The sequence below is a fragment of the Zonotrichia albicollis genome, chromosome Z (genome assembly GCF_047830755.1).
Source record: "Zonotrichia albicollis isolate bZonAlb1 chromosome Z, bZonAlb1.hap1, whole genome shotgun sequence".
Taxonomy (NCBI): domain Eukaryota; kingdom Metazoa; phylum Chordata; class Aves; order Passeriformes; family Passerellidae; genus Zonotrichia; species Zonotrichia albicollis.
In genome coordinates, this window is record NC_133860.1 from 55,443,286 (window position 1) to 55,468,669 (window position 25,384).

At 37.4% G+C, this 25,384-nt stretch overlaps 1 protein-coding gene across 7 annotated transcripts in view; it reads left to right on the plus strand.

Moving 5' to 3' along the window:
* The window catches only part of NTRK2 (neurotrophic receptor tyrosine kinase 2), a 198,548-nt gene that overhangs the window by 86,220 nt on the left and 86,944 nt on the right, over positions 1 to 25,384 (plus strand). For 2 of the 7 annotated variants that reach the window (XM_005489804.4, XM_014269013.3), the window contains 2 exons: positions 1,791 to 1,859; positions 2,727 to 10,538. The exons of 3 other annotated variants lie outside the window; for them this stretch is intronic. In XM_005489804.4, coding sequence (XP_005489861.1) covers positions 1,791 to 1,859; positions 2,727 to 2,764 — 107 coding nt within the window. In that variant the 3' untranslated portion in view covers positions 2,765 to 10,538. Of the gene's footprint in view, positions 1 to 1,790; positions 1,860 to 2,726; positions 10,539 to 25,384 lie in introns of those variants that run through there. 2 more of the 7 variants (XM_014269012.3, XM_014269014.3) reach the window with 1 other exon arrangement.

Here is a 25,384-nt window from a genome sequence, read left to right on the forward strand (position 1 = left end):
CAACCCAAAATGAAGCTTTCCCTCAACCTGCCTAACTGACTCCATTTGAACTCTGAGAAGTCAAATGGGAAGTTGGCATCCCATTTAGGAATCATCTTCTAAATATCTACTGCCCATAATATTTTGCCTTTGTTAGCTCAATGTCTCCAAATAGTCAGAGATCCAGTATACAAATGAAGTTTTGTTTTTTAAAGCACTTCTGTTCAGTTTCTGCATCTTTATACTTGTCCTGTTTTCTTGCTGCATTGTCCCACTCCGCCCCACTCCCCACAATTATTTTGTATTCATATATCCTTTTCTATGTACTGCACCTGATTTCTTTCCTTGTTTTAGTGATTAAACACTAAAAAAAAAAGACTCTCATCTTATTTTCACTTTTCTCTTTCTTTTGCCTTTTCCCTTTCTTTCTTTCTTATTTTTTTACTCCTTTCTGTTACTTAGTTTTTTCCTCAAAATACATTTTCATTGTGATTAATTTTTCTGCCTTAATAGGAATTGCAGGACTCCCTTCCCCTTGTGAACTTCTTTACTCCTGTAGACTGCTCAGTCATAGGTCTGAGGATTCTCCCATAATGGTTGTTTTAGGTGCCACTGTCGCAGGATTACTAAAATACACACAAATGCAACTAAGAATAGAGAATAATAGAGTCACTTTAGTTGAAAAATATCTTTAAGATCATCAAGTCCAATCATTAACTTAACACTACCAAGCCCACCATTAAACCATCTCTCTAAGCATCTCTGGTGGTTTACAAGAACACATCAGCTTACCTTCCTTAAAATAGTTGTACCACCTTCCCCACACCCCTGGCCCTCCATCATGACTTATCGTGTGAAGTTTGCAGTAGTTGTAAGAGATCTGGTTTGTACCTCTATTTTACCTGTGTACTGTACACTAAATATTAGTTCACCAGTTGGCAACTTCTCAAATTAAAATTCAGAGGTGTCTTAAAACATAGCAATATGATTTCACTCTGACTGCAGCAGACCAGGTAAGGAATAATCTAAAAGTCAAAAAACCTTTCCCTTGCAATGATTTTCTCTTGTGTTAAAAGTGTGGTATAAATGTGTGTTTTTATGTAAATACATGTACGTGTCCTTTGTCTTAAGTTGCCAAGAACATATGCAATCTCTTATATTTAAGAAAGCAAAATTCCAGGAGAGGTCTGAATGACTTAAGAAATTCAAGAGAAAAGTAGAACCCATGCAGTAGACTTAATTGTAGACTACTAAAACCCGGATGATATTACTCCTTTTCTAACCTATAACTTCTAAATATCCTTCAGATAATTGCTTACTGTTCTGAAATGAGGCTTTCTTCAACTGATACTCTATTTTTATCTGTGAATTAGCAGGTTCCTTTGGGGTTTTTTGGCACCTTATATGAGACATTAATAACTGTTTCAAAGAAAAGGCATTTTGATGCACACTTTTGGAAACGTGGGATTGTACAAAGCTAGCAAGTTCATCACCTGAATGTGCGATTACCTACTTCCAGGGTAGAAACAAACAAGAAAATGCAATGCACATGAATTAGTCATTGCTACTGACATTGAAATTTAACTTTTCTTGAAGCTGATAGTGTAAGTCCCATTCATTGAAAGCAAATAAAGATTTGGCTCTGAATTGTTTAGATTTCTGTGGAATATCTTTAAGCTTTCAGTCTTCACAAACACTTGTTATTAAAACAAGATTAAAAAGCCCAAAAAACAGATTAAAACTACTATTGAAGTTTACATTTGCTGACTAATAGTAAAACTCTCGCATGTGTTTTTTTCAAATGTTATTAGAACAAGTAATGGTGGCTGTCAACAGTGATGTACATAATAACTCAACTGCATCAGATAACAACAGACTAGGTAAGGCAACACTGTTCTAGGAAGTTTTTGTGCCATTAAGTCAGCTAGCTGAATTCCACGCAGGACCCTATGTAGCTTTTAAAAAAAATTTTTGTCCTTAGCCAGTCAGGTAAGTTTTGGGGGGTAGATTTGTCCTTCATCTCAGACCAGAACACATCCTGGGGATTTTTATGTATTTCAATGTGCCATCATATTTAGTTGTTGATTCTTAAGTTCCTCTTGATATTTAAATACAGTTAAGATAATTGACTAACATTTCTCCCACCTCCACATTTTTCTGCCATTACACAGGCAGTTAATGCACTAAGGGCAGCAGCCTGTTCAGAGCAGGCAGAAAGAATGATGTGCACAAAGCTAAGGTGTGAAACAAAAGTTAGAGAGGATCCTGGTACTTAGAATAAGTCTGTGGCATAGTGGGGTACCATGCAAGTAATTGGTGTACCAAACTAAAGGCAGAGAACTTGATTGTGCACATTGGGCTGTTCACCATTAGCCTTGGCAGAAGGCAAAGCACCTGGCTGAGGTTTTTCTAACCCATACATAGCACAGTCCCTGGCTGGAGAATTCTAGACTTACTGCATTACAGCTCAGTCTGAGTTTGTTGATATGTTAAAGACAAAGATATAGCACATGTTTTACATTTTTATTTAACAAATAAAATCTTTAGCCACAAGATAGAGGTGATGTCATCATTTTCATAAATTCATTCACAGTTTTAATCTAATTTATGTATGCTTTAAATGCTTTTTATGTGTATGTGTTTGATTGTCAATTATTCATTTGTGTTTGGTCTTTTGTATTGATTTTTCTTTGACTTTTTTTCTTTTTTTAAGCATGATTTCTCACACTTTATTTTGTTTTTTTTAGGTTTTGTTTTATTTCATAAGATCCCACTGGATGGGTAAATGAAATAAGGAAAAAGATGAGAGAGGGGCTGTTGAGCTTGGAATCTGTGTGCTGCACTGTAGGGAGTGGACAGTGTTCTTGCCCAGTGAAGTGCCACCTCCCTTGGATTTCTCTTTTAAACATTGGTTATGTTTGGAGAACTATAGTACATTCAAATCAGTAGCTGTTTTTCCAAGAGCAGGGAAAAGTGAAGCCCTGAGGCAGCTAAAAAAACTCAAGAAATTCCAGAAATAAGCTACCAGACTCTTTCCTATTGCCTTTTCCTCACTGTGTCTTCCAAAATGACATTGAAATGAAATTATATTGTTTCCTCTGTCAATTTTTTTTCTGTTCGAACTTAACTGGAAAGATGATGTTTTTATAAATAATATTTATCAAAGGTGAACTGCAAAGCTGCTTTTATTTTGATGAATTAACGCCTCTGCAAAATTTCTACAGTGCTTAGTTTGAGTGTGTGTGCAAGCTCACTGATTTCTGTGGAAATGCTCACATCCTTAAAGTTAAGTTCTTGTATATTTGCAGAATATGGTCTTAACTCCTGAAGCAGTATATTGCAGAGCTGGCCCTGCAAATCTTATTATATATGTAGTTCCACTGACTTTACCAGGAAGATGAGGAGTCTAAGTTATATACAGAAGGGTGGCAATACAGTTGGGTGTGTTTGGGTATTGAATCAGTGCCATCACTTAGACATTCAGTTACGTTGTGCTTACTCAAGATAGTCCCTAAGTTTGAAAAAGCACACAAATCTGCAGTAGGCCAGAATGCTGATTCTGAGCCAAGAGCAAGAAGAATGATGGTATGTGGCTGGTCCTTCAGATGTAGACTTAGAGGCTTGTTTAACTGTTTGCATTTAACTATGAAGTATGCTTCAGAATGTGCTTCACTATACTGCAGAGAAGAGTCTACTGTAACAAGTAAAGCTAAATGAAGGCATGAGCATATTTCAAGAGTAGGGCTGCATTTAGATATAGTACTAGAAATTAATTTTCATTTGATTTATGTATCAAATCCTGAGGGTCTACTTTGATCTTTTCCATTTAGGGAGTTTTAAGAAGTATGAAGTTTCAGGGTTTTTTAAACTTAGTTTTAGCTACAAAGAGTGAAAGACTAGTAGTGAAAGACTGAGGTAGATGCTTATGTTTCTGTGTATTCTGGTTAAATTTTTGAGATTTGTTTTGAATTTATCTCCTTACAACTATGTTTAATGAAATAGACGATATTATTTTGTCCCTAATATATTTGCTTTTCATTGTTACCTGTTTGTAATTTCAGCCATTTTCACTCTTCCATTGTAACACCTTTTCTTTTACTGCAGTCTTTTAAAGCCATACATCATTCCTCTCTTTCTACAGTACTCTATTGACTCTTTAGTACTATTTTTGTGCGTTTACTTTTTGCCTTCTAAGACTCTTAATCCTTCAACTTTTTTCTTGTGTTCTCTTGAGTCTGTTGCATTCAAGTTCTTTATCCCTGCTGTGCTCAAGTTTCAGAAATATCCTTATTAGTCAAGACATGCATCCACATTTGCATACTTCTAGCCCTTTGTAGGGGAATACTTCCTTTCCCTTTCCACTAGCTAGAGAAGGGGAGATGCAGTTGCTAAAAATCTGTCCCAAAGCTGTATTCTGCTCCCCACATTAAAGAGGAGGACAGAGCTGGAAGTCTACTGATGACCTAGAAATCGTGTTGTCTTTGTCACCCTGCACATACTGTGGTGATTTGGGGAGGGATGGCAGCAATTAAGGATATCCATCATAGTTCCTGTTTGAAGTTAGATGTCATCAAGTGCTCTGCTGTTCCTGAGAAAGAGTATTAGGAATGTCTGCCTTTTTTTTGTCCCTAAGTCGGTGTCTTATAAGACATGGTGTTATTTTCCAGAGATCCTAACTTTCTCTTCTGCTTACTGACTCATTTTACCTTCCTTTTAATTAATTTTTTCTTGGACTTCTTGCTTATCCATGAATCTGTCCTCCTGTTGAAATAATATCTGATGTCATAAAGGTGGTTCTAAATCAGTAGACAATCATCTAGTGGCAACATTTGAACTAAAGTCAGTGGACTTACATCAAACGCATATTGGATCATGAGCAGACCTTGACCCAGTAGCCCAAATTCCAGTTTGAAGTTTGCTGGGACAAAGTTAGCGTATTTCAGTTATGTGTTCACAATTTATTGCTGAATTAATGAGGTGAGAATCTGAACCCTTTTCTTTTGGCAGGGAAAAGCAAACTTGCAAAGCTGGAATTTGGCAGTTGACTTTTGAAATATTTAATTTTAAAAAGTAGTTCTTTCTGATTCATAATATTTATATGCATAAATATGCACAGTTATTGATTGGGGATTTTACATAATTTTTTGTAATTTATTTTGTTGCACTTTGCAGTTCATCTTTATTGGATAGGGGTAGGTTTGACCTTCAAATGTTTCAGAATGTACTGACACAGTATTTTGGATTTTATGTAATCATGGAGGTACTTTAATAAACAACTGATCTATGCACCACTGAAATATATATATATATTTTTATATCTGTATTGTAGAATATCCTTCTTACATATTTTGTACTACATTTTGTTAGACACTCAGTACATTATTACTTGATGCAGATATTCACAGAACATTATGGATTACAGCACGTGATTTTTTACTAATAATGTCTTAGCACAGATGTTTAATGCTTGATGGAAAAAGACTACATGTTCCTAAAATGTTTTTTTTTCAGTATGTGGACAGAGCCTCTTAAAGCTAAGGGAGCTAAACTTTTTAACATGGAAATTATGATACCCACTAGCTTCTGTCTTGATTGTAAGTGACATGGCTTGTAACTGTAGAGATTCTGATCTACCCAAATAGTGTTGGTTTACAAAAGGCTCACTTAATTACAAATTCTTGACCTCCTTAAAATAAAATGAGACTGAAACTAAAAATCATACAGGAACCATTAACATGGTAAAAATTGATGAACATCCAGGATTTGACATTAAAAAGCTTTTATATTGTTTTACTGAGCAATAAAAAAGGCTATGAAATGTCTAAAGGCAGAGTTGCTATTTTTTTCCGCTGTGCCAGACATGAAACTAAAATAAAAGCATATTTCTATGGTTCTGTTAGAAGGGGTTTATTTGTACTAGAATTTATTTTAGATAGACATTTAATATGCTCAGAGACATGTTGAGATAAGCTGTTGAGCAGTTTGATGGGCAGATTAGTTTGGGGCCCAGAGAGGAAGCACTGCTGGGGGTGTTTTGGTGTGAGGCAAGTCATGTCACCCAGTCTGTTAAATAAACCTGTTTCTGTTGAATGTGATGGAAGTTTGACCAGTGGCCAGGTCTGTGTTGCAAAGAAGTGCATTGTTCCCAGGCAGAGGTCAGAGCTGCGCTCGCTGCAGCTGCCTGTCATGAAAAGCGAGGTGGGAGCAGTTGCAAAATGTCTGTTCCTGAAGAAAGCTGTCTAGAGATCCTCTCTTTTTTATTGGGAGTCCTGGAAGCTCACAGCCAGGGCAGACTGAGGCTGCTATGAGACATTTTCATGGCAATACGTGTCTTGACTATCGTAACCTGTGAAAGGCAGTCTTCACCCTTTCCACTGCCTTTGTCTACCAGCTGGACCTCTCCCAGGCAGCAGTGAAGCAAAACATGCATTTCAGTGCGAGTAAGATCAAGATCCTTGGAAACAGCAGACAATGCCAAGAAAACCTCTGGACTGCTAGTGGAATACAATTTTACTTCAAATAGTTCTTGTAGGGACTGCTTTTTCTTTTTTGACTGTTGGCAGAAGCACTAAAAATCAATTTTTTCCTAAGAAAGTAAGTTCCTAAGCCTGATTTTTTAAAAACTAATAAAACACATGAAATTTTGCCATATGAAAATGACCCATACACTTTCAAGTGGCTCTTTAAACAGAAGCCTTCATACAAAGTTTGTCAATCCCTTTACCCAGTTGTCCATGTTAAGTTGACAGCTAATCATCACCATGAAGGCCATCACTTCATTTGCATCTATTTTAATGCTTAAAAACTTACAAATAGTTTGTAAAGTTGAAGGTTATATTAAAAGCTCTTTTCAATTCAGCCATTTTTCCAGTTACAGTAATTATTATTGTTAACAATATGTTGTTATTTGAAATAATTCAAAAGTTATTAGTAGACTGAGCAGCAAAGTATTTTGTTCAGGTTTATTTCAAAAGAAAACCCCAAAAGCTTACATAACGGTTTTTAGTATTTTCTTCTTCTCCATCATTCTCTCTGGCTTCTTCTCTTCCTCCCAATTGTTGGTGGTTCTGTTTTCTGTTCTTCAGAGAGCTCAATGTCCTACTTTTTGAGTTGTGGTAAGCTCTCTTCTTCTTAGGGCACAAATGTGTAGCGTCTTGGAATATCCTTTTGAAGGACTTTGCCACCATTATGTGTAAATGGTGTAAAGTATTCCACATTATAATGTAGGTCCATGTTGTGTGAGATTTTCATAATCTGATCTCCAGAACATGTGTTTGTGGGTGGTTGGAAGCATTGAGCATGAATGCAGCTTCATAGAGTGCACAGAGAATGCTGGTGCTGTGTATTTCACGTGTCACAGCACATTTCATTGTCCCTCTTCCATAGGAATGTGTATGCTCAAACTTCTGAAGCTGGCTTCCATTTGCTCTGTTTTTCTTTTGTTCATACAAATTAAATCTGCTCTGAAGATAGCAAATGATGCAGTGATTGGAAATAAATATAGCTGTTCAGTTCCACAAGCATGTATGTGACTGAACTTGGACTGAACATGGTATTGTCTTTTAATCAGCCTCGAGATTACCTGGTTGACTTATTTTCATCGAAAAAAAGGCAATAGATTGGAAGAGCCCACGAGAGAGTGTGTATTATTTTAGTATGGACATGCTATATCCTTCTAATTTTAATACCAACCTTCCATGACTAGCTATATTTTTTCAGCTGCAAGGAGTGTGTTGGATAAGCACGTGTTCTGGCCTGCAGCAGAGTTGTAGGCAGCATAGAGCCAAACTGCTTTCATTTTGAAGAGGGCCATTCCACCATGATCTCTAGAGGCAGCAAGTCACAGCAGGGTTACTAAGCAGATTACCTCTTAATATAGCAGGAAACTGTCTCCTTGCATACATATTTTCACTGTTACTTTGTTCCTCAGCTGGAATGACAAGAATAACCATATAAAATTTCAGAGAACTATCTGATATTCGAGGAAGTAAAGGGTAAAGTCATGGCTTTCTTATGATAGCTTTGTTTATTCTTTGATGTAAGCACAGTAGGGCTCCCTTTTCAGGTATGTCCATCAAACAGAAAAGTAATCCTGATTTTTTCCAAAGTATTTTAGTATTATTTTAGAGTGTTTTTTTAAACACAGCTGTTCCATAGGTATCACTAACTTTACTAGTGTGCAAGCATAATTAGGCTGCCGCATCACTGCACAAACCCAAGACCAGAGTCTTAAACAAATACACTTCAAATCTTTCACTGCCATTAAGAGCTCTCTGTTCCTGAGTCTTTTTTTATATTTCAGGCTCAGGTTAAAAACAGGAAGAGTCATTAAGTTGATTTAAAATATAGAATGTTAACTTTTTTTAAAGTATTTTTTCACATATGGAAAGTATTTTTTTCACACATGGAATAAAGTAATATTCTAAATTTTAGCACAAAGTTGCCTTCCACCATAGCATCTCATTATGAAAGCCAAATAGCGGCACAAAGGCAGTGAGCACAAACTGATGCACAGGAAGTTCCACCTGAACATGAGGAAGAACTTCTTTAGTGTGCAGGTGACCAGGCACTGGCACAGATCACCCAGAGAAGTTGTGGAGTCTCCTTCAGTGGAGATATTCAAGAACCATCTGGACACAATTCTGTGCCATGTGCTCTGGGATGACCTCGCTTGAGCAGGGAGGCTGGACCAGAGGATCCACTGTGGTCTCTTTCAACCTGATCCATTCTGTGATTCTGTGGTTTAAAAATTATTTGCTGTTATCCATCAGCAAGCTGTGAGTCTTTTCTCCCCCTCTTCCCTCTAATTCTTCATGTTGAAAATCTTTCATGTTTCTTGTAACAGACAGTCATTGTTTTTATTCCCAAATAAAACAAAACATTGTTTGTATTCCCAACTGCCATAACACTTTGCACAATCTATAAAAATAGATTTTAATGTATTACATGAAATTACTTTTAACAGGCCAATAAAATTCTATAATTTCATATCATTGTGTCTTTCACTACCTGTAATCACATTTTGTATTTCATTAGTAATAGTGCAGTGCATTGAAAAATGTGTTGATTTTTGAGTTCCTCACCTGTTACCTGTTGCTATAAAAATGTTATTGTTGTCATTGTGTTCCAATAAGAAGTGAGATTCAACTCCTTAATTATATTTTATAGCATCATTAATGGTTATTCTATTGATAAAGCACCCACCCCCTCTCCACCCACCCCCCCCCCGCAACTGTTTGCAGTAGTTTTATTTCTATTTAACATACTTTATTTTAAGTGTATCTGTCATTACCATGTAGATTCAAACAAATGTATGTGTATTCAGGTCAAATAACTACATGGTCAGCTGTTGCCTGTAAGACACAAAGTTTTTTGTATCAGGCCATACTTCATCTACTCAACTTTACATCAAAAAAGTTGTTTGGTTAAATACTCAAGTATGATATGGTGATTTTCCAAATTATTTTGAGGAAATATCAGTGCTGTGATTTGAAGGCCATGTTTTGCTTTGGAACTTTTTGTCAGGCTAGCTGTTTGTAAGCCTGAGCTATCTGGATTTCTTGACACATTTAATGAAACAGAATACAAAAGAATGTTGAAGTGGTTGTATCACAGGTCATGTCCAGATTTTTTATCTTTTTTGCTTTTCACATGGGCATGTCATATATTCCCATTAATGTGATTGCTGTGTTTGGACTACAGCTGATTAAATGTTCACTTTCTTGCTTCTGAAATGATTTGTCATGTTTTTCTCCTCTGGGGTCTTACCAGATCTCTGAGTATTGTACCAAGTCAGCTTTCTATACCCATAGGCAATTTTGAAATTTTTCACCTATTTGAACAATTGTGATGTCCTGCAGTGTATTTTACAGACATGCTTTTTTATCATCATCCATGTAAAATATACTTTTGGAACTAATTTGATGTATCCTCAGTGTCTAGGAGAAATAGCCTCAATATAAAGGTCCATTTTTTTTCTAGGAAGAGCTTTCAATAAGATGACTACTAAGGTAAATTCTGATGTTGATTAAGTGGTAGGTACAATTATTTTGCAGAAAGTATGCAAACACAATAAATTGTTAGATTCTCTAACATGCCAAGTAGAAGAACATGCTGAGATTGTGACGTGTTTGATATTTTTGGTGTAGTAACAAACATGCCATTGAAATACTGTTATAGAAAGTTTTCAGACTCAGTAGACCAAGAAGTTATTACCTAGTGAGAAGAATCAAAAATAAAGCTGAATAAAGGCAAAAGTGAAAATAGCCTATTACACTGCCTGGGAAATGAGGAAATCTGTAAAGGAATTAGGAACACTGTAAGAAATAAAAAAGTCTTAATATTCTTGATAATCCAAATTAGTGTAAAGCTGCAAATAAGGGTTTATTTTTAATGAACATGAATTGCAACTTGAAAGTATTGTTGTGGAATTCTTGATTTTATTTTTTTAAATGAGAAAAAAAGATAAAACATGTATTGGACATTTGTATCTTGAGATACTGTAACTTCCATCTGCTTTTACCATTAAAATACTTCAAGAATAAAAGATTAATTTCATAGCTTAGTTTGTAATTCTGTTACTATTTTACAACTAAAACAAATTCAAAGATCACTTTTGAGTAATTGATGTTTCTTCCTTTATTATTTTAGTAACCAGGCTCTAAGGCAAAAATACAGAGCACATAATAAGCAGTTCTTTGTGTATTGCAGTTCATGAGAAGGTTGCAAAAAGTCACAAAATACTGTTTGGTGATACGTATATATATTGTCTTTCAATTACACTGAAAGAACTTTTGGCAATGTGTTTTTACCTGTTAAAAGAAAATACACTCTACAGTTTCCTAAAATAAGTGAATAAGTGTGAGTAAACAAAATAGAAAGGTGCATTTGAAAGACAAATGATAAATTATTTGAAGCTCTTGCTCTGGTAATTTAAAATTTTAATTTAAAGACTACCTGTTTGTTTTATTTATGCTTTTCTACTGTAGTTTTCAAATTAATATTTTATTTATATTACGCCATTTTCTGATGCCATTATTACATCTTCTGTTGTTGTTGCAGCAAACTTCAGATCTATTTCCTTAATACACTGTGACTGTAATTTGTAAAATCCCAAATAGTATCTCATGATAAGTTAGAATAGGAATGTGACAGTGCCTTTTATACCTGCCACTTAAAAGTGCTGTGCTATTTACATGTTCAGAAGGAGGAAAGTATTTTCACTGGCTATTCTAGCCACATCACCTTCCCAAGATAGCTGATATGCAGAACAAAATTATGCAAGTGTGTGTTGGGAACCACACATCAGTGATAGTGTGGCCTAGGGGAGGGAGGGAAGCACCACCACAACCACCAACTGCTGTTCCTTAACAACTCCTTATAGCTCATGTTGCATACTAGAAGTTGGAGTGCAGAAGGTGTTGAAAGTCCAGATGGACAATTGGCTGTGAAGTTTCTTGATGACTATTGTGCTCTACTGAAGAGTCACCATGTTTTCCCCTTGAAGGGTTTTAGCAAAATTTTAGTGTCAACATCATTGAAGTATATGATGCCTCAGGAGTGGATGCGTCATCCCTGCCTCAGGGAACAAGATCCAAGAACGCAGTTAGGTTTATATAAACTTTTGTCTGAAGGCTGGGTAAGGTTTCTTTCATTTTTTTCTCAACCTGTGCTGAGTATTTATGATGTCTTTATTCCAGGAGACATACCAGCATGGACCCCACTGCCTAAACCATAATCTCCCTTTCTTTTTCTAAAGATGCATGCCATGCAATCAATTTTAATGTTTCCTTATGAGAGCTAGCATGATGCTGAGGTGAGAGCTTATAAATTAGCTCACACTTTTCATCCCCAAATGTCTTAGAGAGAAGGTCAATAGGGCTAGCCATTTCAGAGATTCCTGGTACATTTTGTAATCATTGCATAGTCATAAAAAGTTGCTTCACTGATATTAGATGTGTTAAAAATCCTAGGAAAAAGTGGAGGACTCCATGTACCTGTAGAGATTAACTATCAGAATTAGAACAAAATGTGAAATCTTGATAAGTTTATGCTTTTTAAAAGATAATGTTTATGTAATACTCCCATTTTCATTCAGATTCAAAACTATGTGTCTTGCTGTAAATATGAGACAGAAGTCAAAATTATGAAAGAATATCAGTGTTGACTTCCTCCTGGAAAGACCTGGTCATTGACTTTTCCCGTTAATGTCAGGGGACTAAATAATCTAGGAAGTCAGTTTCTTTCTTAGTTTTATCTTCTATGAGCCAAAAGTGATTTTTTTGTTATCTGAGACACTACTTGTATGCTGTAATGTAACTGTCTGCCTGGTTTGGTGAAATTTGTCTTCTGGGTACCAAGTAGCCCATTGATAGATATCCCAGTCTCTAATACCTTTTGTGAAGATTTCTGCACACAACTGTGTTATTACTAGTTGCTCAGGTGTATAATTTTTAAATACATTGAATGTTTTTAAAATACAGCCCAAATAATCAACTCTGCATTTGTTTCCTTATGGGAGTATGAATCAAAATCAGGTAAGTTACCGTGATTTGCCTGAGCATTTCCTTTCTCCAGGCATTTGAAGTACAGTTTTTGAAGCAGAACATGCTAAGGCAAGCCTTCTGCTTTCTGTGTGGTAAAACAAGTTACCTTTTCCCATATGTCGGCATTGTTTTTCCCTTGGGAGTTGGCAAAGTCTATTTCCAGGTAATGAAACACACTTTATCATGTTTTATCAATGTCTCAAAAAAAGTGTGAAGAGCTGCATGCCTTTTCAAGAGAAAGACAAAGATTTATCATCATGCTTTTTCTTTCTAATGAAGATGCCAAGTTTCCATTGCTTGCTGCAACTTCACACTTTGATGAAATCCAAGTGTATATGTATATATATCCTGTTGCTGTTGAACTCTACTATCCTGGTGCCCAGGTGAAGTTGTTACCTGTCATTAGGAGGTGGTGGTATAGCCTCTGGAATCAGTGGTTCCAACTACAAGGCTCTAACATTTTCTGCTCCTGAGTTCTGGTCTGAACACGGTGAGAGCTGAAACCACTAGTGATAGGTAGATGCCCACGTGATAGCAGTTGGTCAGTGATTGCCAGCGGACAGCTGCTCATGCCAGGAAAGGGCAACCTTTGGCAGAGGAAAAAGAAAGGTTGAAGATAGGAGGCAGAGAGACTGAGTCACCCTGTGATCAACCAAATCAAAGAGTTTCATTGTTTCAAAGAGGGGAGTGGAAATTTTGAAAACCTTTTTTCTCCCTTGTGGAAACATGCAGGTTTTGCTTCAGGTGCCATTAATCAAGCCACTGTGAGATTTAATTTTTAAATACAGAGTATAAATATAAGTTTAACTCTGCACTCATGAGGTTTTCCACCTAATGTTACAGGACACAAAGGGTCTGTGATTTCAGTTTTGATTTCACTAGAACCCTGGTTCTGATGCTGGGTAGATCACAAAACTGTATTTCACTATAAAACAAATCAGGGATGTCTATTCAACTCAGATTTTTGTCATCACTGCAGTTATGGATTATTACTTGTTGTAATCATGCTCTTAAAAATGAGATTCCATTAAAAAAAATTAATCTATAATGACATAGGTGTTTTTTTCACATAAAAATTGAAATGGGTGCATAGCCCAGGACTTACTTTTTCCTTCATTTTTGCAGATTGGTTAGATAACTTAGCTGTTTCAGGTTATATCTTTGTTCCTTGGGCACTGCTGCCCCATCATGAAAATATGGAGAAATTGGTTGGTAAATGAAGAAAAGTTGTAGCTCTTTTAACACATCAGATTTTAATGCCTCTGGAAACCACTGACAAACAGAACCACCCCAAATGTTCAGTTGACTAAACATGTACTTTTTACAAAAGAGCTTCTGTATCCATTTAAGTTAGGACAGCCCAGTGGAGGCCAGTAAAACCTGAGAACCCCAATAAAGCAGCATCCCGTCCGTGCAGAGCCAGGAACCCACCTAGAGGGCAGCAGGTTCCTCTGGTTGCTGGTGTGGTCCCCCTGCCCTGGCAGGAGCTCAGTGAAGCTGTTATGTCTTGACTACTTCCTGCCATCTACCTTTAGAGTTATTTTATCTCTGTGGCACAGGGCCCAGCTTAAAGCCTCCCTAAGGGTCATATGCCCAGGCATGCTTCAGGTGCTGGAATAGCATGAATTTTGTGGATGGCTCCAGTAATTTTTTGCAATGATGAGCTTGCTGCACTCCATCCAGCTAGTGCTGTTTGCTAGGGATCCAGGCTTGCTGCCTTGCTATTTCCTGCCTCTTTTTGGGCCTTGTAGAAGAGGAGGGAAAGGATCCTGCACTGCAGGAGGGATTAGCTTCTGGCTTCCAGCCTGCCATTAAGCACCCTCCAGCAAGATGGCTTGTTTGCCTTACATTTTTCCCTTCCCTGCAAGCACACATGACTGCCTGACTGAAAGGTGAAAGACCTGTATCTTCCTAATTTTAATAGTCCCAGAAGCATCATAAATAAAATCTAGCTCTGTAGCTTATACATGTCTGGTAGCATGCAGCAAATCTCACTGTCTTTAATCCTCTCCCTGGCAATACTCCCACTGGCTTCAGTGGGAGTTTTGTCTGAGCATGACCAGAGTTGGAATTTCAGGTTTTGGTCCTACATTAATTTTTCAGCAAGGAACAGAAATGGATATTATAGATTTTCAGTTAAACATTAGGAAGACATAAAACTGACATTCCCTATAATGTAGTAGTACAAATATGGGCAATTACCTCTTTGGCATTGTCTTGTGGGAATAATACAGATGAATTACTTTAACCCATTCCTAACATAATTCATGTGCAGCCATGTATTACAGATGCTACCTTTCAGTGACATAACTAAGTGCCACAACTAAGTACCACAGCAGGAGAAGACTGCATTTGCCAAAAAGGTTGTCATCATTCTTAATAAAAAGACAGCAGTCCTAATTTCACTGTCATTCATAGGAATTTTAAACCATTATCAATATAATAACTTACTCCTGGCTGATATTAAGAGGAAGGGAATTAGACTCTTGGTATTGCTATTCCATTTTATCTGTTCAAAGGATCTAATGCTTTGTGTTTGGTTTGACTCTTTCACCCTATCTCTGAATTTGTTTTTCTTTACATTTGTGATGAACTAGCTAGTTGCAGTTTAGCATATTATATTGGATTTTAAAAGGAAATAAAAAAAAGGAAAACCTAATCTGGCAAAGAGAAGTAAGATGTAGAAAAATCTTTGGGGGAAAATGAATTCTTTCTAAAGAATTATGGTATGAATGTGGTGGTTAGATAGATAGATAGATAGATAGATAGATAGATAGATAGATAGATAGATAGATAGACAGATAGATAGATACGGTATAGATCTCTGGTGACTCTAGAGAATGAAATACCAATTATGCTACTGCACTGAAGTCCAATTATGGGTTACCTAGTACTGCTGTGGTTGAATTGATTGTGGGCATTTTTCACACACGCCTTTTTCAGCTTGGTCTGTTGAGGCCATTTTGTGTGTGACCATTGCAGATGCCAATTTTTAATCTAGTCCAGTGCAATAGAGGCTTGTGGCTGTGCATGGTTTGTGCTTCTGGTTTTTGTTTTTTTTTTTTTCTATTGATCTCTGAAGGTGAGAAGATGATTTTTGCAGACCATTTCAGAGATACATTAGTTAGAAAAGTTTATAAGGTCATCTACTTTAATTGGTGCCAATATCATAATGTGTTCATTAGATTTTGTGTGAAATTACAAAACCATTTTCTTCTGCTTTATAGTATTTGCTTTTAATTGTGGTCAGGAATAAGGCTGTTCTTTAGCAGTTTCTTTTTGAGACTATTTGATTTTTATGCAAATCTGTTCTGATAAATCTGTTGCTAAGAAACATCCATGACTGAATTTTTGATAAAAGAGGGAACTAGACTGAAAAAAAAATTAATGTCATTCTAGAATACTTGAATTTCACAAGTACTAATGCTGTTTAATCCTAACATAAAAAAGACAACACCACAAGATGCCATGTTGTGTTGGAAAAAGTAAGGATAGATGAGACAGGTGGTCAAGAGAGACTCAGTTAAGTGTGATAAGTGAAACTTTTTATAAAGAAGGAAGTGAGTAAATAAGCAGAGGAGACCCATCAGAAAAATGCTAATGGATATATGAAAAATACTCAGAAGAAGAAGAAGCAGAATTAAATTACAAAAATTAATTTATAAAAATTAATTTATAAAAATCCTCGATGAAGAGAAACTCTGCATTGTTCAGAGCCTTGGAGAATGGAAGTAGACATGCTCCCAGTATTTTAGCAAAACCTCATTGTTATGTCCTGACCAATTTCAGAATTAATGCATCCTTTTCCAAATCCGCTGTAGCAAAACTGCCAGAGTTTGTGGTGTGGCCACTTTTGGGATGGCTGATCTGGCTGGTATGTTGCAAATAGGTTTGAGTATGTGCCATTTTCCTGCTTCCCATAGCAGCAATTTCAAGGAAAGCTGGCAAGAGAGAGGTAACAGGAGGAATCTCCAGCAGATGAGGCATCATGTGGCAGGGAAGAGGAGGAGGTGTCTGTAAATGGCAGTAGAGGTTTATCATGTAGAGGCAAGACAGTCAATTTGTGCAGCTAATCCTATAGCTTGTGAGTGAGTGATGCTGCTGGAACAGAAGTTTGACATGTTTCCTTTCTATATATGAGTGTCGTTTGCTCCACTGTAGTAATTTTTAGATCTGCATTAGAAAAGGATTTTTTGAGAATGTAAAGCTTCACTGCCTTAGAAATTGTGCTTTGGGAAAGAAGGGTGTTGTTGGAAGGCAATTCTGCATCTTTGATCTGAAGATGTTTTGACTGGAATATTCCTCCAAAGAGACTGTTACGTTTCCTACCATCTCCAAAGGTGAACTGCAGTGTGCAAAAGATCTAATCGAGCATAATCCAGAAATCTATAACAGTGGAAATGGCTGGTTTTCTTCTCCTTAGGATTTTTTAAAGGTGCAAAGAAAAGGCACTAGAGAGGGTCTGCTGGTAAGACTTGCTATTCCAAATACTTCACCTGGATATTATGAGTATTTTTCATGACACATGATATCTGAGCACCAAAAAACTTCACAGAAGAAGAATCTGGCCAGTCTCTTTGTGACCATCAAGGTTTTCTGAGCATGCCCTCTGATCTGTTTAAAGGCCTAGGATATGTATATTGTTGAGTGCTTTGAGGATGGGTTCTGTAAAGAAATGGCTGCTGTTGCACAGACACAAAAGGAATCAGTTTCACTGGTGCTAAGTAATATCATATAAATTGGAATAAAATGTCAGGTGTTAATGTTTTGGAAGGAAAGTTAGCTCGGTCTTCCTCTGTGCTCACTGAGGGCCAGTTTTGGACAGCTTGTATTCTGTGCCAAAGTCTTCTGCCCTCCCTGCAACCCTCTTCCAAAGGCCAGCTACTACCTTTGAAATACGTGTGAAACTGGGGCCATCAACACCCCAAGCCTGTTCACCTAAGGTGAAAGCAAACTTCTTGACAGGGAATATATGGGAGAGTGTTAGTTCACCATGTTCCCATGCCCTTCTCTTCATGAGCATGTAGGCTTTTGTATTTCATTTTTAAAACCTGTTTTCCAGGATGAGAAGAGTTTTAGATGAAGAGGAGGCAGTCCACGTCAGTGCAGGTTCAAAATAGCTCAAGATGGGCTGTAAGATCATCTCAGTGAGAGCTTAGTGAACAGAAATACCAGATTCCTGCAGATGTTGTTTACAATTTGAACATGATGTCCGGATTGATTTAGTTTTGCTAAATTGATTTAGTTTTGCTAAAAGTTTAAGGTTAGCTAGTCGGGTGGTAAATCAAAAAATATTTGGAAGCTGTTATTCTGGAATGCTTGTTGGGAACAAATTCAGAGGTATATTTCACTGTAGTGTTGATTTTCTAACCCATGCAAATGTTGGGGGCCTGTAATAGTCTTGCACTGACAGAAAGAAATTATACAAGACTTTGTGTTACTATGTCATGTAATTAACACTTCCACTGATTAACGTTTTTGAAGAAATAAGGGGAAATTTCCCACTGAAATGAATTTTATGTAAAAAATGCTATTAAACAATGTGTATTCTGGTAGAATAACCCACTGTGTAGTAGAGCACCAGTATTCTTCTCAACCAGCTAAACCTATCTTTATTCTGCGGGCTGGAAAAGTGAACTTCTAATGTATGGAAATATACACATTTCATTGAGCCATGATGTGTATTTGTTGAGCTCTGGGCTTCCTTCAGTTTTGAATAGACATAAATCTACATTTGAAGACTTAAGGTGTTTCCTATAAGATCACTCATGATCTATCTTGTTATCATTATGGAATTTAGGGGTGAAGGAATACCTGGGAGAACCTTCCCTATCCTAAATCTGCGTCAACTATACCTGCATCTTTCCCAAAAGACATTTTTCCTCATGCAGCTTCAAGAGCTCCAAAAGTGGAGATTTCTGAGTCTTCTATGAGCAATTCCACCACTCATGGAAGCAAGATGTGTTCCAAAGTTCCTGAGGATCTGTTCCTGGGGACCTATTCTAAAGTTTTTACCATAGTCTTTTTTAATGCACTTTTGTCATGGAACTTTTAGTTCCTGTTTGTCAAAGACACGCAACAAAAATTGTAACCATGCATTGGAAGGCTATCCTTGTGTACCTCCTCAGACGATAAATCCCAGTTCTTCAGTTTTTTATCAAGTCTCTGAGTATTTCTAGATTTTTCCATATTGTTTTTTCATTTGATATGCTTGAGTGGAAGAGGCCTGTGGAGATTATCTCTCTGCTTCAAGGAAATAATCATTGAGGCCTAAAAACATTTAGATAGTCTCAGCTTTTTTTTTTTTTTTTCATTAAAAAAACCCTACACAATCAAATACAATTCAAAATCAGGAAGCTTTTCTCCTCAATCTATCTTATCTGCCTTATCATCTAACTCTGTTGAACTGAACAGAATTCTGAAAATTATTCAAGTTAACTACTCCAAATATCTTTGTTCTTCTCTGACAGCAAAAGCAGCATGGGGAAAATTTTATTGCTTCTGTACACTTTGTATTTGTCCTCTAGACAACAGAGGACCTCTTTCCCAGTCTTAGGAGTGGGAACACTCACACTTAGATTATTCATGAGAAGTCTGTAAGGAAGCAGTTTTTAATTAAATAGTTCTTAAATGAAATGAAAGGCAACAAGGATTTAATTTCAGGTGAATTATTATTTTTTTACTTGATGCCAGCAAGTACATTCCAGTTGATCTTTTTTATTATTGTGGTGGTTTTTCACTGAAGCCTTTTTGAAGGATAGTAATTTTACCCATGTTTCCAAGATATCCAAGCTTGCAGGTGACTATAATGAATAGTGCTGATGATCTATATTAAAAAATGATAAATAATTTTTTCTTAAATTCTTTCACATTTTCTGGTTTGTTTCTTTAATTCTCTGGCTCATGTATTAATATTGATTAATATCCCACATCCCAGGTAGGTTTTTTTCTTAGGTCTGTGTTTCATTTGACTACCAATAATGAGAAGCCATAAATTCCTTGTTCTTCATGAGAGGACACATCAGCTGAGCTGCAGATACAGCAAACGTGTCCACAAAGAAGTGAACAGCTGTACAGCCACCATTCATCCTATATCCGAGGAGGGCTATGAGTCCCAAAGGGCTCCATGGTTTGACAGCTGGGGTTGCCTATTCCTCCCAGGTCTTAGTCATGTCTTTGACATAGATCCCACCTTCAGTGCTGGGTAATTCAGTGCCAAAGTTCTCTTCCTGTTGCCTCCAAATCAAAAATAATAGTAGTGCATACCTCATCATGGATGATCTACGTGGATTTATTGGTTATGGTGAACAAGAATGTGACAATGCATGCCAGATTGCAGTTGTTAGGTCTGTTTCAAAAATGCCTTTCTTTCTGGCTGAAAGGGAAAAAGAAATCAGCAATCTTTGTGATGCAGGTTGAGGTTTTGCTGATAGCATCCCTGGGGAGCGCTGGCCCTGGACTGAAACCAGGGCAGAGGGGTTAGGGGCCTTTCATTCTCTCCAGACAAAGTATGTATTAGACACTTCATTCTTTTTCTTACAGGGCTTTGCAGTGCTGCAAAGGATGTTTTTTGGGTGAAATGTCCTGCCAGCCTGCCCCAGACCAAGACACCAGTGTCTTTATCCCTGCACCCTGTAGGTTGCTTGACTTTTGGGAGTCACTTGCATTACAAAGGGGTCCCCTAGGCTATCCTTGGGAGTCATCCCTAGCAGAAACAATTGCTCTAAGCTTGTGTGTGAGGGGACGCAGGAATGCATGGATACAAGGAAGTATAGAGGAGGTTGTGAGGAGAAAGGCAGCTGCAAGGAACTGACTGGGATTCTTTCACAGTCACGCACCAGAATAAAACCCAAGCAAACAAATATGCAGCTGTGGCTCTTAGATTCAAAGCCAGAACAAAGAGCCCTGATGAAATATTGAGTGGCTAAAATCTGTGCATAGTCATGTCAATGGAAATTACCCAGATTTTGTGTTTGTTCCTCTGTAAAGGAGCTAGGCATTGAAATAAGTTTTCCTGCAAGACAAACGTGTTTTAGGGAAAAGGCATCTTGACACTTAGCAACACTGAAAATTTGGTACCGTAAAGCTAAATAACATACCTGTTATTTCATTAGAGACAAAGGTATGCATTACTTAAATTATTCCATGTGGGAATGAAGATAATCCAACAGTGTAGATAATTTGCTCTGTATGAAAGTGGTCCAGTGACAGCAAAACAATTTAGGCTTCTTCTGAAGGCAACAAATGAGAAAAAGTTAAACATTGATTTTTCACATGAAAACAAAGGCAAAATACCTTTTGTCCTTGATCATCCAAACAAAACAATTCATCATTGAATTGGTCTAATTTCATCATGATTTCCAAACTGATTTCTCCAATTTGTTTTGCGATAGTTGTAAGTGAGCAGATTCCTGGGTATTGCTTCTGGAGCTTAAACCCTGATTTTCCACTCTCCTTTGGGAGATCTTCAAGAAGCCTACTTACTTTTTTTATTCAGAGAATGTTGGAAGCGCATGCTGGTGGGGAACAGAGGTATTTGTCTGTTGGATGTGAGGATGTTCTCCAGTGCTCTGTTTGGGTTCTCCTGACTTCCTGGGAGCATCATCTTGGATGGGAACTGAACTTCTTGGGCAGTGTCAAAAGGTTTTTCTCATCTCATATGTCAAGAAGCAACAGAGTACAAGCTTAAACAAGAACTGGTGGGTGTAAATCAGTTAAATAGATTGATGATACCTGTCAGAAGATGTGAAATTGTTTATCCTTTAAACACTAAAGCCTGGCAAGGCTCAGTTTTCTGAGTCACAGACTTAATGTGTAACAGTGTGGGTTTTGGCTCAGTGTACTGTTCCAGGGTAGAAGGACATGCACTCTTTGATCTGTGAAGAGCAATATGATTTAGCAGGATGAACTTGGGTATAATGCTTTTTAGGGTGATCTCATTTTTCTTCACCACAACAAAGGAGGTGAAGATACTCATTTTGCAATTGCAAATGACAGTGACCTTAGAGATGGCTACACAAAGACTAAGACTGCTGTCTGGGTAGCTGGCAGGGACGGGGATATGAGATAGGGAAGGTCAATTAGAAGGTGGGTAGAGGCAAGATGTGCTATTGCTCCACACAGCTGAACTGCTGACAAATCTTGGGAGTGCCATGCCTTGAGCTTTCCTTCATTACAAGCATTGGCAACTGCAAAGCAAAGACCATCGTTTTGGAAAGTCCACTCTAGATTGGCAAAACAATCTGACTTAGCTTTGAAGATCTCCACCAGGCAAAGCAAGACTTAACTTGTTACTCTTTGGAAGCATATTCAGTCTTCTTTTGGTTGGTTGGCTGGTTGGTTGGTTGGTTGGTTTGTTTGGTTTTGGGTTTATTCCTTGAATTCTATTTACATCTTTTAATCCAATTCCTCCTATATAACATACTGCAGTTTACAAGAACAATAGTATAAAATATTTCTTCTATAATTGCATTTCTTTCTATTGTGCTGGCTTTCTTGTCCACTCTAACAGTGTTGGTACCACGTTTGGTACCACAGTTTCTGAACATGGGAATACACAGGAATATTTGAAGTAAAACTTAACACCTTAGTCAAAAAAAGGAGTGTACCAAGCTGTGATTGATTACTTGTCTTCCAGAGGAAGTGAAAGATAAGATCACAATTTTTAGAGTAAATCTGAAAAGGTATCTCTTCTGCTGAGAAAGTTGGCTCTTGCTTTGATAAGATGAAAAATTGAATATCTGCTCTTGCTGAAACCCAATACTTTAATTTCAATCATGCAGAAAATATAAAAATCTACAGCAAACATGGGAATCTCACAGGACATGAAATCCTGTGTAATTGCTTTTCGGAACATTGTATTTAGTGACTAAAAAAATACATCCCTCCCAAAAGGAAAAAAGGAGGAGATTCAGTATAGCCTTGGAATTTAGCAGAGGTGTTGACTCATGTGACATGCATTCACTGTTGTGCTTTTAACTTGACAGTGTGCTATTACCATGTCTTGGCACAGACTGATCCCTGTTCCCAGGGGAGCCAAGAGCTTGTGCAAGGTCCTTGCTAGTGCAAGGTCCACTGAGAAGCCATCCTAAGAATCAACATAATTTTTCATGGAAGAAACAATTTTTATTAAGGCGACACAGCACAAAATTGTCCCTATAAATGCTGCTTTTTACATGACCTGCTTCCTAACAGTTGAGTAAGTATATCCATTCTTGCAAATGCACAGCTCCAACCACAAAGCTAAAATCGAGGCAGGTTTGTGGTATTTTATTACTCCTATTGTCTTCCAGTGTGCCTGAGCCATTAGCAGTGACTTCAGGGACAATTGGAATGATGTGTGTTGCACAGAAATGTGTCGTGCAAAAGCAGCTCCAACAAATAGCAGTGTAGCATGCACGTTAAATCTGCATTAACTCTGATGGTGATAGGAGTATAATGAACCATAGAATAGAGTCACAGAATGGCTCTGGGCAACCTTCTGCAGTGCCTCACCACAGCAGAGAATTTCTTCCTAATATCTAATTTTATCCTACTGTCTTTCAGTTTGAAGCCATTGCCCCTTGTCCTGTCACTGCATACTCTTGTAAATAGTTTCGCTTCATCTTTCCTATAGGCTCCCTTCTGGAGCTGGAAGGATGCAATGAAGTCACCCTGAAGCCTTCTGTTTTGCAGGCTGCACAATCCCAATTTTCTTAGCTTTTCCTCTCGTGAAAGGCTTTATGTATTAATAATGAATCTCTTTTGTCTGTTCAAAAATAGCAGTACACCTTGAAAATAATAGAATTAAATTTTATTTCTTAACCTAGGGAAATTCAATTTTTTTGTCCCACCAAGGTAAAGTACAGTGCAGACATACACTGTTTGAAGGATAGCACAGCTCTCCTTGGGATGTGCAGTAAGTGAAGTTTGATGTTTCTGCCTGTCCCTGTATTATGTGCTGAGGATAATTCCCCTCCCAGCTGTTGGAGGCATTTTGGTTGAGTAAAGCTGAAAAGGTGTCTCTTCTGCTTTAACTCATCAGTTTCAATTAGAATTGGTCTTCTTACATGTCACAACTTTTTTAGAGAGCTGCTGGGCTTTTTTTGTACACAAAAGGGATTCTACTTGAGCCTTGGTGATGCGGAATGGATAAGTCTTTACCTTAATATCAAACAGAAGACAAATTAATCTCCGTGGTGGATAGCCCACATCTTTCCCAAAGCAGAGTACTGATTCTTGTCTGGCTCCAACTTGTCTTCTTAAGAAAAATTGTCTAAAAGTGATATCAAGAGAAGATTCTGGGCAGCATACTGGAAGAAGGTCTCTGGAGTCGTCTTAATAGCTTAAGCCAACTGTGAATCACCTCTTGGCAGTAGCTAGTGACTACTGATAACCCATGACTTTCACTTCAACCTACTACATTTTGTCAAAAATTTTCATATTTCAGATGTAAAACCAAGAGCAGATTTTATGAAAACCAGAGGCAGTAGTAGGTGACTGAGTGCAATTACCATACTTGTTCTACCTTTGGCAAGTAATTCAGTGACTGCATTTCATGTGGGTGAAACCACACTCCAAGGTGCTTCAAGAAATTATCCTTCATTTTGAGCACAGAGCCCATTCAGAAAAGGACAGCTCTCATTTCTTGTCAGCACAGGTGATAGTCTCATCTTGCATCCTAGAAATGCTTTTACATTACTTGAATATCATAGCCAGCTGCAGAGCTGGCTGGTCTATAGCTGTAACGTAGCTTAGTGCTTTCAGACAATTAAATGTAGCTTTGTGATGAGTAGATAGTCTAACAAATAAACAAGCATGGAAATGGTCTACGTAAAACTTGCTCACATTGATAAAAAGGTCAGGAAAAGGGAAGTTTGAAAGGATGTGAACTCATCTGCCTCTGATACACAAAAAATTTCATCTGAGGTGTTCTAATTATCTTAATTAGAGAACAAATAGGGAATAGGATTTTGAATGCAAAAAACTGTTCACAAAAACCATTGCATGAGATGTTGCTAATAAGAGGGATCGCAGCGTGATGTAGCCACAAGGTTCCTAGAATTGAATTTTTCTTAAATGGTTTTGTACTGCCAGGAATTGACATGAAACTCACATTATTTTCCAGGTTTCCCTCACCTACTTCAGAGAGCTGTATATACTTGGAACCTGCTTCATAGCACACAGAAGACTAGCTTTTACCAGTAAACCTAATTGAGTAGATTTACAGAACAATTGTCTATTTTCACCTGCGGCACTTTGCAGTTTATACTGGTTGAAAATAGTAGTTCACCATACAAAATTGGATCTTGAAGTACTGTAGAAATTATTCAATGACTAGACTGAGTTCCTCAGCCATTATCCCAGTTTAACACCTAGAAATGTGCAATGGTGACTTTTCCTTGCCATCACGGCATGTATGTTGGAAGTAAACAATAACAAAAGAGCCTCCTCCTGTGCAGCAGAGAACAGCAGGACTGAAAAGGACTTAAAGATGTGCATCTATTAAGTTTCAGAGTGGAGAGAATTCCCTGTTTGTTGTGAGAGAAGAGATTTGGTGCTCATTCTAAAGTATATTAATATAAAAGTATTTTGTTTTCCCAAGAAAGTATCAAACAGCCTGCTTTTTTTGAGCAACAAGTAGAGATTCAGAAAGTTTAGAGATGTAAGGATGGTATCTACGAAAAACCTGAATGCAGTTTGAAATGTGTTGCAGTGTTGCACTCCAAATGTTTGTGCAAAAAACTCTTATGCATCTGAAAAATGTGTTGTGACTTAACATAAGTATTGGCTGTGCCATCTGAGTGGCCCATTCTCACAATTTGTTAGGCTCTGCCCTTCATTACAGAAATTTTTACCAGAAATTCTTTATCCTGGCGTCT